Raw genomic sequence first — 17,615 nt, forward strand, 5'->3', positions numbered from 1 at the left:
AGACCAAGTAGTACAGCCTGCAAATACCGGCGGGCGGCAGAGCCGTCGAGGGGCCACGGGTAGGCAATTCGCCGCCCGAGACCGACTCCTCGCCGAGCAGGAAGATACTTCTGGCAGTCGTCCGGTGTGGAACGATGTCTACGAAGTCTTCCATTGTACAGGTGTTCCGTGTGTCAACGCAGGCTTTTATTGCTGGCGCGATCCAGTCAGTAAGAAGCATTTTAAGCTCGACTCGAGCCTTCTAAACAAGCTCGTCGATTACGCCGAAGAAGGCAGGCTGATGAGAAACCATGACCATGTGCCCGAAACAATCCGTGAACGAATCTTCAGACAGGACCAGGAGAATCTAGAACGGAAGCAGCTGAAACGTAAGAGGGGCGATAGCTTACCTCCAATCAATATTAGTGTTTCTTGTCTAGGATCCCACGGTGAGGCTCAGCAGGACCCTCCGACTGGGACACATGTCACAGCTGCAGGTAGTAGGGTAGGATTCAGCAGACGGGCCGTTGATATCGTCATTCCCTTGCCGATCGACAGAGCAGGAATTGCCTACTGTGAGTGGCTGTGTGGACGAGTGGAGAGCGACTACTGGGAAGCGGGCTTTCGGCAAGCGCATCGAATCACGATGGAGGCGTGTTTCGACTTGAAGTATGTCTACCAGGTTCAAGACATTGCATTTTTCACGGACAAAGGCGTAGCCTTGGGCATCGCCCTCTCGTACATCGGCGATATCCCTTTGTGGGCGGGCACACTGAAATGACAGTTGGAGCTTTATATTTTATCCTTCTCTAGCTCAATTGATCATCGTTATCTGCACAGCCTGAACTAGGAGGATGCTCAACCGTCAAGCCAGCGTTCCTGAAGTGTCCTTCAGAACTATCTTGTCGCCCACCAGCAGCGACACAGGACTTGATGTACGCGCCAAAGTCTCTGCGGACTTCATCAAGCAACTACTTCGTCACTGTAACAGATGGCCAGAGCCGGAATCTGTCCTCGTCATGGATAATGCTACAATTCACTGTTCCAAAGAGATCGAAGAGATGTGCGAGAGGGCAGGCGTGAAGCAGGTCTTCACAGCACCATACACGCCTATAACGAACCCAATAGAGGAGCATTTCGCCGAACTCAAGGCGTATGCAAAGGTGCGATGGGACGAGCACATCGATCTCATTCACAAAGGTCTCGGTGTCAGTAGAGCCCCGATAGACACGCGACAGCTTGATGCCTCTCTGTGTATACGCAGACAGGACTTGATACCTCTCCTCCCGCTGGAACGTAGCTGTTTGCCTAGGAGTGATGCCTTTTGGGGCCCATCCCTTGCATCGTAGTCCGACGGTCTTGTCCATGCCCGACTCATCAATAAATATGAGGTGATACGATCTATACCCACCAAGCTTCAACCTATAATTATAGTAATGCTGTAGTTGTCGATCCCGCTGCTTGGCGACGTGGCGTGTGTTCTTACGACTCCATTTGATCTTTTGCAACGTCCGGGTGATGGTTGAAGGCGACACTTCTACACCAAACTCGTCAGCATTACAGCCTTACACTTATCCACCATCGTTCTAATGCCTCAGGCAGCACCCTGGCCAAGAGGCTCTGGAAAGTGACCTTGGCTAGTGCGCCTACGTACTGTACCACCCCACAATGACCCCACTAGCTTAAATTTATGTTAGTGAGGTATGGTACAGTAAAGATCGAAATCTGTTGTCCATTTTTGACTCTCTTTCATTTATACCGCACGGACGTTTTTGATGGGGGCGTATGGCTTACACAGTAATTCATATTTATTGGTAATGTATTAATGTACTCCTTTGCTGACAGCTTACGTGCATTGCCTAAAAAGCGTAAAAAGCGTAATACGGCTTCACAGCAAATTGTCCTCACCCATACTCTATGACCTCCAAATGCTGACCTCCCTCACAACGTTCAGGAGTGAACACTTCAGCATTGTTGAGAAAGTCCAGAATCTGACCTCAGTACCTTACTGTCTCCATAAACTGATTAAGATGCCCAGTCCAACTCTTCAACCATACAAGAATAAACTGAAATAGCTTGAGCATAGCTCTGCTCGTTCTGTTTTCTTTTTTTTTTACAATGCGTTTTTATGAAAGCCGAGCTGTGGCCGAAGATATCCAGAGTTAGGGTCCAGAATCTCTTTGACATGGCCTCTTCTGCCTGTGGCACAAAGAGAATGGCGCCATACCTTTTCCCATGCCCCACGTCTCGGCAGCTGGTCAGCACGATGGACGAGAAGGACGGCACGGCGTGTCGCAAAAGGACGCAATGCCGACCTCCGCAACTATTATCTCTACAACCTAGCGTTCTACCGGTCAGACTAACTCATCTTCCAATCGATCAAGTGGTGCACACACGTTGAGGTGGTTCATCGTTGGGGAGCGAGCGTTTCGTCCCATTCGGTAAGTTGCAAGGTAAGCTGGAGCGGCCGTTCAGGATCTGGCCAAGCGGGGTTGCATCACGGATTACGATTGACTGTGACGTCAGATCGAGATTGACACTTTCGTCATCCGTCGCCCAGCTGAAAAGATCGCTATCATCGTCGTTCATCATGCCGTACTGCACGACCTTACTACAATAGCCTACTCACCGCAAAAAAGACAAGGAAGGAGAATAGAAAACGAAAATGCTCCTATAGGGTGCGAAAGAGCGACCCTTCCCTTTGAGGAGGGGCAGTCAAAGAGAACCGCCCTTGCTGGGTGGCTCCACAAAAAGCCCGTTGTGACGCGGCAGTGCTCTACTACTTTCAGTCTAGGGCCCTTTGATGAATTGCAATGTTTATCTCCACCCAAATCAGATTGCATCACATCGTCTCGAGGAGCCTCGGGAATGTAACTTCATCGTCTCCACGTGTTACGTTTTAGCTGTAGCCCCACCTCGTGATCTACGATCATCGTCAAATGACACTAGGAGCGGGCCGTACGTGCAGATGATCTCAGTATGCCGCTGAACTGGGCACAGTTTGTGCATTACGGGGTATAAATTGGCGTTCATATGTAGCTCTATATCTAATATGAGGTTTTGAACTAGTAATGGCCCATAACTCGTCGTCATCACGAATATTCCTGATTATATCCTTCGGGAGTTAGTTAGACGTCATCCTATCATCCTGCCAATGCGGACGGCTTTGTCAATATTCGGCCCTTGACAAGTTACTCCATCCACAAGGCAACTTACGACTAACTTGCAGTCATACTATTCTTGTATGTGGGTCATCAATCGAGGTTTCACCACTAAAAGGCTTTGTATACATCGGGGACAGTGTCCAAAGGTCATTACTATATACACACCCTGATGGAAGTCCGTGCGCTGAAAACTAAAGAGAGATTGATGGACAACCGATTTCTATCATTACTGTAACTAAACCTGAAAATTACTGTACAACCGTTAGCTAATTGAAGCCGCTAGATTTCCCACCAGTGGCCTAAACAACAAGTGTTTCAACCCAGATCAGTTGACAATTGAGTTGGAAGTAGCCAATCGACAGCGCAACGCATGCAGGGGCAGAGTCATCTTTATCGCGCCTGATGGCACGACATTCCATCCATGTACTCACACTGTGTTACGACCCAAATAACGAAGTCATGGGTACAGTCCCGACCGAAATCAGAGGCCACCCTGGCTTTCTATAAAATGTTTCTGTGCACGGATCATCTGTGGCTAGTGTGGCTACATCCAGTGCGTCTAGGTTGTCTCGATACTGTAATCCCTTGCCCCACCTCCTTCCTAGTAGTGGCTGCTATCATCGCTTACTGTCATCCAAAATGGCCGCTTATGGACGCAAGTCGGCATATTTCGTCTTGTACTCTACTGTTATGTCGGGGGCGTCCAGAGTAAGCCTGTCTCTTGAACCAGCATGCTCATCCATATCGCTATGCTGACAACGTTTGTCTGCTCGAGAACGCCGAATGCAACTCGAAAGCCGTCTTGGAGATTTCCCAGCAAGCGGTTATTGAGCCACTGATCTTCTCGGCAGTCATGTATCCGTCCACTGCTCCACCTCAGACATAGAAATCCCTAACACCAAGACTCTTCCTGATCGGCAACCTATGGCAACTGTGCTTCCCGAAACAGCGACTTCTCCATTGCGGCATTCGGGAGGCAGCCAGAACAAGTCTTTTCCGGCCGCTGTGACCCAGGTGCTGTCTGTGCAGGCAAGCATCGGGGTATATGAAGACTGCCACGGCATGGCAGAGCCTGCATGAGGTTGTAAGCCGCCTGATAAAGCAAATACGCCACGATCCGTGACAATGCCACGCCCATCAGTCGCAAAAGACAGAATATGTGCAGAACCATCTAATGGAACGATTTCTTCACACTCGCCTGTCTCTGCATTCCAGATCCGTATTGTCTTGTCCCAAGAGCCTGATGCTACCTTTTTCGAGTCATGCGAGAATACCACCGACCTGACCATGTCGCTATGGCCCTTCAGCTCTCGCTCGCATTCGCCTGTCTCTGCATTCCAGATCCATATCGTCTCGTCAATAGAGCCTGATGCTACCTTTTTCGAGTCATGTGAGAATACCACCGAGTAGACCCCGCCGCTATAGCCCTCTAGCACTCGCTCGCATTCGCCTGTCTCTGCATCCCAGATCCGTATCGTCTTGTCCCAAGAGCCTGATGCCACCTTTTTCGAGTCATGCGAGAATACCACCGAGTTGACCATATCGCTATGGCCCTTCAGCTCTCGCTCGCATTCGCCTGTCTCTGCATCCCAGATCCGTATCGTCTTATCCCAAGAGCCTGATGCCACCTTTTTCGAGTCATGCGAGAATACCACCGAGTTGACCATATCGCTATGGCCCTTCAGCTCTCGCTCGCATTCGCCTGTCTCTGCATCCCAGATCCGTATCGTCTTATCCCAAGAGCCTGATGCCACCTTTTTCGAGTCATATAAGAATACCACCGAGTTGACCATATCGCTATGGCCCTTCAGCTCTCGCTCGCATTCGCCTGTCTCTGCATCCCAGATCCGTATCGTCTCGTCAATAGAGCCCGATGCCACCTTTTTCGAGTCATGCGAGAACACTACCGAGTTGACATCGGCGCTATGGCCCTCTAGCTCCCGCTCGCATTCGCCTGTCTCTGCATTCCAGATCCGTATTGTCTGGTCAATAGAGCCCGATGCCACCTTTTTCGAGTCATGCGAGAACACCACCGAGTTGACCGAGTTGCTATGGCCCTCTAGCACTCGCTCGCACTCGCCTGTCTCTGCATTCCAGATCCGTATTGTCTGGTCAATAGAGCCCGATGCCACCTTTTTCGAGTCATGCGAGAACACTACCGAGTTGACATCGGCGCTATGGCCCTCTAGCACTCGCTCGCATTCGCCTGTCTCTGCATTCCAGATCCGTATCGTATCGTCCCAAGAGCCTGATGCTACCTTTTTCGAGTCATGCAAGAACACTACCGAGTTAACCCTTTTGCTATGGCCCTCTAAAGTCAATAAGCATGCATCCCAGTTTTCTTCAACCTTCGGCAAACTGCATATCCATTTTGGAATAACCTTCTCAAATGTCCTCCGCATAATACTCTTCCTTGGGGCAAAAGCCAAGCAACAATAAATCTGCAGCGGCATTTCAGCAGCCACGGAAAAGTAGGCCTGAATAAAGCGCTCTGCATCAGCTATAAAAGTCGAAAGGCTTGAGTCCTCTAGGGCCTAACACCTATCAGCGCGGCTAAAGCTCTTAGATATAGATACAAACCTCTACCCATCTCGCCAGTAACCTTAGGGCGTCAAGACATTCCTTAACTCGTCCGAGCAAACTCATCGCTTCAAGCCAATGCAGGAAGTGTGTCGTCAAGAAGCCATAAACTTCCTTGCTAATGCTTAGCTCGGGGTCGCCCTTGGTCTGATGATATGCCCAGTGCATGCAAGCGTATTGGAGCTGTGAAGGCATACTTTTCTCCAGTTGCTCAAGGTCCACTGCAGATCGACGCATACCAGAAAAAGATAAGCCGCATATGTTCTTCCGCAGACCGCTGCGCATAACATGCAAGCAGTGCTTTGCCAAATTCTTGTGTGTCTCTTTTTCATCAACCCAGAACGGATCCGTCTCATGATTATTGCGATTGACCAGAAAGTCCCGAAATGACAGGTGAAGTGGCTTAATAGGAGCACTCTTTTCAGATGGCATGTAGAGGACTGAAGGGAGCAGGCCTACTACATGGCCAATCTTTTTTTCGGAAATATCGAGGAGTTTGGCGAGGCACGTAACTGAGAGAGGATCGGCTAGGATTACGATGGCGCCGACAATTTCTTGGAACCGTTTCAAGATTTCTTCCTTCGAATTGATTGGGTCATCGAGTAGTTGTTCTAGGACGAAAAGGTACAGTTCATTGAGCTTAGATATCTGTGTCCCGGTTGTGCGTTCCAGTATCTTGTTTAAATTTTCCTCAGGGTCGCCATATTTGCCCTTCTGGATCAGTTGGCAAGCAGTTGCGGCGAAGATGAAAAGAGGAATGGCCATCTTAACTAGGTCGTGAATCTCTGTCGAAGAAGGCCAGGATTCTGGCAGGTGTTGGCCACCTAAAGGATACATGTTGTATTCGTTTCGTATTTCTGCCAATGTTGAGTTCAAGAACGCTGTGATGTCATGTTCGATTGTATGTTCGTCAACCAAGTGGAGAATGAAGTCTTTATAGGGTTCGCGGATTCTCCTGAATTCAACGTACACTGGAATTTCCGGTCGGCTTGTTACGAAGAACTTCAGGTGGACTGATGTTACCTGTTTCACTTGAGGTAAAAGACTAACTATAGCCTGAATGTCTTTTTCCTGGTCACACTCATCAAGAGCATCGAGAACGATTACAACAGTCGGAGGGTTTTGAGGATTGCTCAGCATTTTTGTCAAAGGTAACCTGATCAGATTCTCGAACTGTTTGCTGATAGCCATTTCGCCAATATGGGAGTCGGTCTCGATCGCATCTTGGATATGAGGCATCAAGGAGGGCAACCGGCGGACAAGCTGGGTAGCAATGGTAGGGAAAACCCGCGCTGCTTTTCCACGATCACCCTCGCCTCTCTTGAAAAAGAAGCTAGCCCCGAGTGCTTCTTTCCGGGAGAGCTCGTAGGCTACGGTACGAGATATCGTGGACTTCCCAGTTCCTGCCATGCCCTGCAGCCAGTAGATACACTCACTGTCCGGGTCGCCGGCCCATTTGTAGATCTGGGCCAGAAGATCGACTCGGGTTTGGGGATGGCATCGAGCTTCGTGTTCGTTAGCGTGAGAATCATACGCAGCACCCTCAGCAGTCCTGAGTTTATCAAACACCATCTTCTGGTGGATATCCATTAGTAGTACGCTAATATGATGATATCATTAGCGCTATAGTGGCTCACGTGCTGAGCGACATACCTGTGGGTTTGCATGCTTTGATGGGACTCCTTAGCGTATCTGAGCAGTTCCTTGACCCCTGTCCGATTTTGAAGGTTGCACTGCTTTTCACAGTCATCGGCAGCTCGGCTAAGCTGATCTCCGCTCTCCTGCAGGCTCTCGATATACGATTCCACCTCGTTCAACTTGAAGGGAGCGCTGACCATACGGCTCCTGCTTCCCTGGCGATGGATCGCAAAACCGAGAAACAACAACGAATTGACGTAGCTGTGAACGATGGACGTCTCCAGAAGGTCCAAGATATCTGCAGCTGGTCGGAGGGTGGGATCCAGGGTCAAATATATACGCCGGTATGTATCGCACTGCAAGATCAATGAAGTGACCTTGGCAAGGCCAAAGATAATTTGACTTCTTAGCTCACTACCAGCGGCCAAAGTCTATCTCAGTCAGCTCGAGTCACGACACAAGCCATCTCGACATGGCATGCAGCAGATCCTAAAGCGACTTACCACAAGAACGAATCGAACAGCGGCCCATGGTAGAGCAGCATGAACAGGATCAAAGCTGACGGCGACGTCACCCACGGCCACAAACTTATTCAGGATGTCGACAGTCTTATCGACCATACCACGCGCGGAATATTCTTTGTGACCAACTGTGACCTTCCATTCACGTTGTTCCCTGCTGTGTTGCCCGTCTTGGATTGCTTGCGCCATCCTCTCGCTGATATCTTTCGCCAGATCTTTTGTTGAGCTGGGCCTGCCATCGGCAGTCGCATTGTCGCCGATTGGGTTCCCGGTGAATGTCTTGACGATAGCGACTATATCGCGATCGTACTCCGATTTGCTGAGATGGGTCAAAGCTTTGTCCCATAAGTCTGATTTGCTTGAGGGTTTCTCTCCAGGTTGTGAATCCTCCTCGATGGCCTCAGTCTGTATGGGGACATTCTGCGATGCGGTGGCCGTTGTAGCCGTGGAGTGTATTGAGGCTGAGGAAACCTGCTGCGATTGAGGTTGCTGCTGTACCTGAGAATCGGAACGTTCGGATGAAGTAGGCTAGGTGCAGGTGTTGTTAGTCAAGTTGATAGGAGATAAAGAGTAGGCGCGATGAAGGCTTCTACTAGAAAGCAGTCGAGACGCATGAACTCACTTGTTCGGCGAGATTCCGCTTCTGACGCGACCGATCACGAGTACTTAAACGATCACGTAGTCGGGCAAAACCTTCAGCAAGCCTTTGCGGGCTCATCCTTCCGATTCTCGGTCGTGTCTTTCAACTTTAAGAAACAATTTGAAGAGGTAAATTGTGGGTTGGTCCTCTAGTGAACGGTCGGGTTAAAGCTGAGGGGTAAGTATGTGCTGGTCAGAGCTGAAAAACTGCCTGATTAGCCTGTCTATGATTGGTGCTGCTGCGCCCTTATGTATAGCGTCTCATATCATGCCACGCGTACAGCAAGCAAAGGGTATGTCCATCTTTCATTTTATCAGTTAGCAAGGCATGCTGCACGGCGTTCGTATACAATTGAGAGGTCTTCGATGTCATGCTCTGATTAGTACGGCAATAAATAAATGAGTTCATTTACACGGGCCACTAGAATACGCGGGATTATGGGCTTAACTGGCGGGTTAGGCTAACCTATATCAAGCCTAGCGGTATGATGGATTCCAAAGCACAACGCGTCTATCCCTAGCTCTTTAAAGTGGCTAACGAGAGTGGATATCGCTGTGGATCTACGGTTGTTGAAGCCAAGCTTAAAACCTAACTCCAGTCTGGGTGGGGCCTTTAGCTCTGGTGATAAGCATAATGCAGCGAGGCATAGATCCAGAGGAACTAAAGCTTAACCCTAAATCGTGGTTTCGGCTCGTGGACCTTAACGTGAAATTGAGATCATGGAGATGTGGGGTTTGCCGGATGGGTACGCGTGTTTTGCGGGCTTCTGTAGGCGGAACAATGGCCAGTCTGATGGCAGGGCTCATTGCTGCTTCAGGAACCGAAGATCGACTGCTGACAGTATCAACATCAGCATCGCATTGAATGCGGATTCGTCACAGACAGACCAGTGGAACTGCTCTTTGTCTGGCCTTTCCAAGAGGCCACGTTCACCAAGCATGACTATAATGACTCTACAGTGTACAGTCAACAGCCCCCGAGCTTACGGCCAAGATGTCAGCAATCGGGTCTCGACGCCAAAAGGATGATGACAGGTTCCCGTCACGTGCTTCTTTCTTCATAGAGCTTGATTTTGGACCATGGAAAAAGGAGTCGCAATGACAGCTGTCATCCTCCATCCGGCCCGTAACGTCCAGAATAAGCCCTGACTTGCTGCTGACCTAAAATGGCGCCCCGACTGTCTGATGCTGACCATGAGATGATGAAGGCCATGATCCAAAATGGTGAGCCAACTAAACAAATAGCCCAGTCTATCCCCTGCGACCCCCGAACCGTCCGCAAAGCTAAAGCCAGGTATCGGCTTTTCGAATCGACAAAGGCGCCCCCGAACCGCGTCGGACGTTACAAGAAGGTGACGCCTTACAAGCAAGATGTCTTGCTCGAGAATCTCGCCCAGTATCTTACCACCGATCGGACCCAGATGGTGACGTTCCTCCACGATGAGTTCGAGGACGATGTGTCTCTTTCCACCATCAGTCGTTCGTTGAAGGATGCCCGATGGACGCGAAAGAACTGCCATCCTGTCGCGCAGCAACGGAACCCAGAGCTCCGGGATCTATACCTCTATAAGTTGTCGAAATACAAATTGTACCAGATGATCTTCATCGATGAATCGGGTGCCGATAGACGCGTCGGCTACCGCAAAAAAGGATGGGCTCCAAGTGGAGTGACACCCATCCAGGTTGGCAGGTTCAACCGCGAACAGAGGTATCAGATCCTCGCTGCCTACACGCAGGATGGTATCGAGCTGGCTCGTGTCTATCCTGGGTCTACTGATGCCACTCTGTTCAAGGGGACTTTATCGAGCAGTTGCTACATGGCTGCGGACGATGGCCGCAGCCGAAGTCTGTGCTCATCATGGACAATGCATCTTTCCACCACAACGACGAGCTAGAGCCGATGTGTGCTGGAGCCGGGGTGGAGCTCCTCTACTTGCCTCCGTACTCACCTGACTTCAACCCGATTGAGGAATATTTCGCGGAGCTGAAGAACTTCATCAAGAAGCCCGGACCGGAACTATCTGAACTGTTCAAGAAGGACTTTCAAGCGTTCTTGCAGGCATGTGTAGACGCGGTGGGGAAACGTAAAGCGAGCGCCAAAGGCCACTTCCGTCACGCTGGGCTCGCTATTGACGAGTACATGGAACAAGTGCCATAGAGCAAGCAATAGATGAACGGGTAGATCAATAGATAGGTCAATAGATAGATCAATAGATAGATCAATAGACAAACTACTACAATAAATAGAACTAAACGCATAAATGATGCCCAACATGATCCGTATTACAGGGTCACAGACTATCGGCCCATATCTTGATGTCCTGGACGAACGACCTGGCGATACCAGCCTTGACGCCTTGGTTGACGTAATATCCAATGTCCCGATCCTGATAGACGTGCCTCAAGTCGAGACAGTCGGCTCTCGTAATGCTGCCCGCACTGCGAAAGCCTGCTTTCCAGTTCTCATCTTCAACCTGGTCGCAAAGCCATTCGGTATAATCATCCACGGCCCTGTCGATTGGTTTCGGGATCACCAGATATGTCAGGTCCACTACCGATGGTGAAGCGGTCCCAAAATTAGATGATGGTGGGGTAGGTAAGACATCCACGATCTTGATTGGACGATCACTCTCTAAGCTGGCCGCTTTCCGCTTCGCTCTCCGCTCACCGTCTAGCCTGTCCTTCTCGTAGATCATGTCAAGAATATAGGGTGGCACGTCCCTATGCGTCCTTAGCTCGTTACCTTATTCAGCATACTCAACCATCTTAGTCAAAAGGTTTATATTTAGTCCAATATGCTTTCTTTGCTCATTAACATAGCAGTATGAGCCCTGGCATAAGTTTCCATTGCATCGCATAAGGTCATACACGTCTTTCCAGACACAGGGCTGGCCAGCAGTCTCTTGTGTCTCCAGCAACTGGTCCCTCTGGGCGAGCTGCCGGGTTATTGCACTACCCTAGAGCCTTAAGGCTCTTCCTTACAGATGAACGAAATGTCAATCCTGAGCTTCTTTCCTGCCCGAAAAAGAGGACTCCATTTGCAGAGTTGCTCTGCAGCCATTTGCCAGTCGATATCGAATTCGTCGAATCGCTTCGTGAGGTCTCGTTCGCTGCGGTCGGTGACGGAGACGACAACGATGGTCTCTTCGGGTAGGTAGCTTTTACCCCGCGGAGTTTTCTGCCTCAATAGCCTGTCTACTTTATCTTTGAGAGTCGTCTCCCACAAAGCGCCGGGCGCCAGCACAAGGTTCTGTTCCGTGTCATTTGTAAGCTTAGAAAGCCTTCCCTTGCGCAGCTGCAGCTTCCACTCGATTGAGTAATGGACAGATGTAGGAGGACATTCGTCATATGTGTCGTCTGGATCCCAGTCGTCTAATTGAAGCAGCGGCAATCTGGATCTCTGGTGCGAGCTCGGCGACGGGCTTGGGTCAGCGAGGCTTACGCCGCAGGTGTTGGTGCCTCTCAGTTGAGGCGTGCAAAAGTCGAGATCGTCGTAGTCCCACTGAGTTGGGTCAAACGGCTGACTATCATCCTCCATAGCGGCGACTTTAGGGCGTTTGAATGGCGGATGAAGACGAGAGGGATAGAAGAGCGAAAACACAAAAACAACACATGGGAAGACGTTTCGTGACACTTGATTACAGCTAGCTAGAACATTCTGCCTGTCTGAATAACGCAAGCCCATGGCCTTTGATCTCTTTGTCCCTCTTTTGGTGACCCCCTTTGTTTAAAGAAGGGCCAAAAACAGTGCAGCTCCACTTCCCTTTGATGAACTTGCATCACATTGTGAAACTGTTATCGATAAGGGACCGATAAGATCCATCGATGAAAAGAACCACTATTCTCGATTAGGCAAACGGATAGGGAGGGAATGTTCAGAGTACCATTTTTCGACGGACGCGTCACGCTAGAATGTACCATGGTTTTAGCCTTACCCAACCATCTCCTTCGAACTTCACGACATTTGCAATGAGATGCCTCCCCTTACTTGCGACGAAGACCCAGAGTTCTCGCTTGGCCGATGCGGACCCTTACGATGGCTTCGATACTCCTGCTGATACGTTTGAGTCACGTGTACCATGCATATTGGAAGGACTAAGCCTCGTTGACCCCGCACGATGGTCAGGCCGCCGCTGCTGTTGTCAATCAACCTGAAGGTGGACATAGTGATCAGTTCCAATGACAGAAGTGCTCGGCGTCGCGTCGAGCGTTATCGCTGTGGTTGATCTGTCGGCCAAGGTAATCAACTGGTGCGTACAATACGCCAAGGATGTATCGCACGCCAAAGAGGACAAGAAGCGGCTGGTAGAAGAGCTCACGCGTCTGAACTTAGCATCAGTGAACGCTTGCAACTTGTTAAATGGACCGCATGGCTCAAGACTCAAAGCATCTCATGTGCTCTATCTGGCCACTGTCGACAGCCAATCTCAGCTTAAGCGTATTGAGGGGCAGCTTGCCGAGAGAGGTGGCCAGGGTAAAGTTAGCTTTGAGGCTTTGAAATGGCCATTCAAGAGTAAGGATGTTCAGTCACTTATTCAGGATCTGGATCGGTGTACCAAGGCTATTTATTCAGCCTTGGAAGTCGATCAGACGTTCGTGCTCCTACCATAGATTACGATAGATATAACTACTAACGTCTTCCAGCTCGATCCTTCTCGATATCGACCATAAGATCGCCCTTGACACGCTGCCTATCGCAGAAGGGGCCTCTTTTGACTCGCATGCCGAAGAACACAACCCGACATGCTTGCCAAACACCCGTGAGGAGCTGCTCCGAGACATCGGCTGCTGGATTGATGACGATACCTCGAAGACGATATTCTGGCTCAATGGTATGGCGGGAACTGGAAAGTCGACTATCTCACGGACTGTTGCACAGGCGCGATCTCGGCGAGGTAATCTCGGTGCCAGCTTCTTCTTCAAAAGAGGAGAGATGGACAGAGGCAACCTCAACAAATTGATGTCGACTTTGGCCTACCAGTTGTCTTTGAGCATTCCAGAAGCTGCGTTCTTCGTCAAGAAGGCGCTTGATGACAATTCGGCCATTATGAGAAAGTCAGTAAAAGAGCAGTTCCAAAAGCTCATCCAGGAACCACTGTCTGAGGCAGCAGCATCGGCGAAGGTGTTGTCGCCGGTCGTGATAGTGATCGATGCCTTAGACGAGTGTGATCAAGAGGATGATATCAGGTTGCTGATAAATATTCTCTCGCAAGCCAAAACGTCACTTCCTCACCTCAGGGTGTTCTTGACGAGCAGGCCGGAGCTTCCGATTCGGCTGGGATTCAGTCAGGTGCAGGGTTCCTATCAGGCCTTAGTTCTACATGCCATCCCAGCACAGATTGTCGAGCACGATATAGTTGTATTCTTGGATGCCGAGTTTGAGAAGATCCGACACGATTTCAACACGACTGTCGGCGATGAAAGGAAGCTGCCTTCGGATTGGCCAGGTCGCCCAATTGTACAGACTCTCGCGCAGATGGCCGTACCGCTCTTCATCTTTGCAGCTACTGTTTGTCGTTTTGTCGGTGATTCCAAACGGAGGAATCCTCGAACACGATTGCAGACGGTGCTGGATCAAGAGGGGACAAGTCATGGGTCCCAACTTGAGCAAACCTACACACCGATTTTACGCTCACAGATCGCCGGACTGCCAAAGAAAGAGAGAGATGAGGTGATCGAAGACTTCAAAGTGATTGTCGGCAGTATCGTTATCCTTGCGAGTCCTCTATCGGTGACAGCACTTTCACGATTGATCGACGTTCTACCCGACACTGTGGACGAAAGATTAGATGCGCTGCATTCGGTGTTGAGCATCCCGCCGGAACGAGCAATGCCTGTGCGGCTGTTACACTTGTCGTTTCGAGACTATCTTGTTGACCCAGGAAGTAAAGGGACGACTGATTTCTGGGTGGATGAGAAGCTCACGCAACGAAGGCTGGCACAACACTGCTTGCGCATTATGCGCGGCGGTCTGCGGAAGAACATATGCGGCCTGTCTTTCCCAGGCATGCGTCGATCTTCAGTAGACTTTAGGCTACTAGAGAAGAGGATACCTTCACAGCTCCAATACGCTTGCATGCACTGGGCGTATCATCAAACGTCAGGTAAACCCGAGCTTAGCGATGATAAGGATGTTTATGACTTCTTGACGACACACTTCCTGCATTGGCTTGAAGCGATGAGTTTGCTCGGACGAGTTAAGGAATGTCTTGACGCCCTAAGGTTACTGGCGAGATGGGTAGAGGTTTGTATCTATATCTAAGAGCTTTAGCCGCGCTGATAGGTGTTAGGCCCTAGAGGACTCAAGCCTTTCGACTTTTATAGCTGATACAGAGCGCTTTATTCAGGCCTACTTTTCCGTGGCTGCTAAAACGCCGCTGCAGATTTATTGTTGCCTGGCTTTTGCCCCAAGGAAGAGTGTCATGCGAAGGACATTCGAGAACTTTATTCCAAAATGGATAAGCAATTTACCAAAGGTTAAAGAAAACTGGGATGCATGCTTATTGACTTTAGAGGGCCATAGCCACATCGTCAACTCGGTGGTATTCTCGCATGACTCGAAAAAGGTGGCATCAGGCTCTGATGACGATACGATACGGATCTGGAATGCCGAGACGGGCGAGTGCGAGCGAGTGCTAGAGGGCCATAGCCACATCGTCAACTCGGTGGTATTCTCACATGACTCGAAAAAGGTGGCATCAGGCTCTGATGACGATACGATATGGATCTGGAATGCAGAGACAGGCGAATGCGAGCAAGTGCTAGAGGGCCATAGCCACATCGTCAACTCGGTGGTGTTCTCGCATGACTCGAAAAAGGTGGCATCGGGCTCTTCTGACAAGACAATACGGATCTGGAATGCAGAGACAGGCGAATGCGAGCGAGAGCTGAAAGGCCATAGCGACGATGTCAGGTCGGTGGTATTCTCGCATGACTCGAAAAAGGTAGCATCAGGCTCTGATGATAAGACAATATGGATCTGGAATGCAGAGACAGGCGAATGCGAGCGAGAGCTGGAGGGCCATAGCGACGATATTAGGTCGGTGGTGTTCTCGCATGACTCGAAAAAGGTGGCATCAGGCTCTGATGATAAGACGATACGGATCTGGAATGCCGAGACGGGCGAGTGCGAGCGAGTGCTAGAGGGCCATAGCCACATCGTCAACTCGGTGGTATTCTCACATGACTCGAAAAAGGTGGCATCAGGCTCTGATGACGATACGATATGGATCTGGAATGCAGAGACAGGCGAATGCGAGCAAGTGCTAGAGGGCCATAGCCACATCGTCAACTCGGTGGTGTTCTCGCATGACTCGAAAAAGGTGGCATCAGGCTCTGATGATAATACGATACGGATCTGGAATGCCGAGATGGGCGAATGCGAGCAAGTGCTAGAGGGCCATAGCGACGATATTAGGTCGGTGGTGTTCTCGCATGACTCGAAAAAGGTGGCATCAAGTTCTTGGGATAAGACAATACGGATCTGGAATGCCGAGACGGGCGAGTGCGAGCAAGTGCTAGAGGGCCATAGCCACATCGTCAACTCGGTGGTGTTCTCGCATGACTCGAAAAAGGTGGCATCGGGCTCTTCTGACAAGACAATACGGATCTGGAATGCAGAGACAGGCGAATGCGAGCGAGAGCTGAAGGGCCATAGCGACGATGTCAGGTCGGTGGTATTCTCGCATGACTCGAAAAAGGTAGCATCAGGCTCTGATGATAAGACAATACGGATCTGGAATGCAGAGACAGGCGAATGCGAGCGAGTGCTAGAGGGCCATAGCAACTGGGTCAATCCAGTGGTGTTCTCGCATGACTCGAAAAAGGTGGCATCGGGCTCTTGGGACAATACGATACGCATCTGGGATGCCGAGACAGGCGAGTGTGAAGAAATCGTTCCATTAGATGGTTCTATATATGCTCTGTCTTTTGCGACTGATGGGTGTGGCATTGTCACAGACCGTGGTACATTTCCCCTGACATGCGGCTCACAATCTCGGCCCGGTTCTGCCATGCCGTGGCAATCTTCGCATACCCCGATGCTTGCCTGCATAGACAGCACCTGGGTCACAGCGGCCGGGAAAGACTTTCTCTGGCTGCCTCCCGAATGCCGCAATGGAGAAGTCGCTGTTTTGGGAAGCACAGTTGCGATAGGTTGCCTATCAGGAAGAGTCTTAGTATTGGGGATTTCTATGACGGATGTGGAGCAGTGGATGGATACAACTACTGAGAAGATGAGGGCGTACTGAATTACATTAGACCCTTAGAAGTGGTTTTATCATGCAAAGGCAGAGATCATGAAACATAACAATGCTTCTTAGTCATCTGGCTACTGACTCTGGCGTCTGTTGCTGGAGTATGATGAATTTGTGCTTTTCGACACCTGTTATCAGCATCACAATATGACTGAGTATGTTAAAATAAGGAATAAGCGCCTTCCGGGTGCCCGGCATATAGTAGAGTATAGGACGAAATATGCCGACTTTTTGCGGCCATAAGCAACCGGTTTATTAACGGCAAGCGACAACAGCCCTTATGTCAAATGCGTCCTAGTCCCTGATCGTTGTTTGTTAACGGCATGCGGTCAAAGTCTAATCCGAACCTCCAAAACGCTTACTTTGTATTTCGGATTACTCATGCTAAATTAGCACTATCTGAAGAATTGCTAAGCCGGCTAACTATATATACAATTGGCAGACATCTGACAGTGCCAGCATATACGTCTTCCCATTCGCTACAATCTATCTACTTCTGTAAGCCCAATTTACCTCTAGACTAGCTTTCCCCAGGTGAGGGGCAACAATCAAATCCCTCATCTTTCCCGTGCCTCCACATCAGCAAACTAAGACACTAGGGCAAAGACGTCATGCCTTCTATCTCTAAGTTTATTTCCAAAATAGGGCTTGGGGAGGGACGTAGTCGTCGATCCACGCAAGAGTCCCCTTCAACGGCGCCTGCCCCGGCTCTGGATCGTCATCCACAGGGCCTAGGGGTGGTATCGGAAGGAACCAACCCCGTCGTAAAGGCAGTATCATATCATCCCATGATCATACGGGCCATGGTAGGGAACAACCCGCTTCACAGTATCGTCGTA

At 50.0% G+C, this 17,615-nt stretch overlaps 7 protein-coding genes across 7 annotated transcripts; 3 read left to right on the forward strand and 4 right to left on the reverse strand.

Moving 5' to 3' along the window:
- Window positions 1-134: 134 nt before the first annotated feature.
- On the forward strand, window positions 135-1,328 carry FGSG_13478 (uncharacterized protein; the record flags this gene model as incomplete). Its single annotated transcript, XM_011330559.1, has 3 exons — window positions 135-168; window positions 207-648; window positions 830-1,328. 3 exons carry the CDS (start codon window positions 135-137, stop codon window positions 1,326-1,328), a joined length of 975 nt encoding a protein of 324 aa, XP_011328861.1.
- Window positions 1,329-3,994: 2,666 nt separating this feature from the next.
- Window positions 3,995-8,600, reverse strand: FGSG_08955 (uncharacterized protein; the record flags this gene model as incomplete). The annotated part of the gene is made up of 6 exons (XM_011330560.1): window positions 3,995-5,677; window positions 5,724-6,746; window positions 6,831-7,323; window positions 7,377-7,792; window positions 7,865-8,410; window positions 8,505-8,600. The coding sequence occupies 6 exons, from the start codon at window positions 8,598-8,600 to the stop codon at window positions 3,995-3,997; spliced, it is 4,257 nt and encodes a 1,418-aa protein (XP_011328862.1).
- Window positions 8,601-9,687: 1,087 nt separating this feature from the next.
- FGSG_08954 (uncharacterized protein) lies at window positions 9,688-10,679 on the forward strand (the record flags this gene model as incomplete). Its single annotated transcript, XM_011330561.1, has 2 exons — window positions 9,688-10,366; window positions 10,417-10,679. 2 exons carry the CDS (start codon window positions 9,688-9,690, stop codon window positions 10,677-10,679), a joined length of 942 nt encoding a protein of 313 aa, XP_011328863.1.
- Window positions 10,680-10,812: 133 nt separating this feature from the next.
- FGSG_13477 (uncharacterized protein) lies at window positions 10,813-11,217 on the reverse strand (the record flags this gene model as incomplete). Its single annotated transcript, XM_011330562.1, has 1 exon — window positions 10,813-11,217. The coding sequence occupies one exon, from the start codon at window positions 11,215-11,217 to the stop codon at window positions 10,813-10,815; it is 405 nt and encodes a 134-aa protein (XP_011328864.1).
- A 63-nt stretch (window positions 11,218-11,280) lies between these two features.
- Window positions 11,281-12,206, reverse strand: FGSG_13476 (uncharacterized protein; the record flags this gene model as incomplete). The annotated part of the gene is made up of 1 exon (XM_011330563.1): window positions 11,281-12,206. One exon carries the CDS (start codon window positions 12,204-12,206, stop codon window positions 11,487-11,489), a length of 720 nt encoding a protein of 239 aa, XP_011328865.1. The 3' UTR covers window positions 11,281-11,486.
- Window positions 12,207-12,433: 227 nt separating this feature from the next.
- Window positions 12,434-14,783, forward strand: FGSG_08952 (uncharacterized protein; the record flags this gene model as incomplete). The annotated part of the gene is made up of 3 exons (XM_011330564.1): window positions 12,434-12,642; window positions 12,943-13,113; window positions 13,166-14,783. 3 exons carry the CDS (start codon window positions 12,434-12,436, stop codon window positions 14,781-14,783), a joined length of 1,998 nt encoding a protein of 665 aa, XP_011328866.1.
- A 123-nt stretch (window positions 14,784-14,906) lies between these two features.
- Window positions 14,907-16,382, reverse strand: FGSG_13475 (uncharacterized protein; the record flags this gene model as incomplete). The annotated part of the gene is made up of 1 exon (XM_011330565.1): window positions 14,907-16,382. One exon carries the CDS (start codon window positions 16,380-16,382, stop codon window positions 14,907-14,909), a length of 1,476 nt encoding a protein of 491 aa, XP_011328867.1.
- Window positions 16,383-17,615: the final 1,233 nt, after the last annotated feature.

Source organism: Fusarium graminearum, chromosome 4, assembly GCF_000240135.3.
Source record: "Fusarium graminearum PH-1 chromosome 4, whole genome shotgun sequence".
Taxonomy (NCBI): Eukaryota; Fungi; Ascomycota; class Sordariomycetes; order Hypocreales; family Nectriaceae; genus Fusarium; species Fusarium graminearum.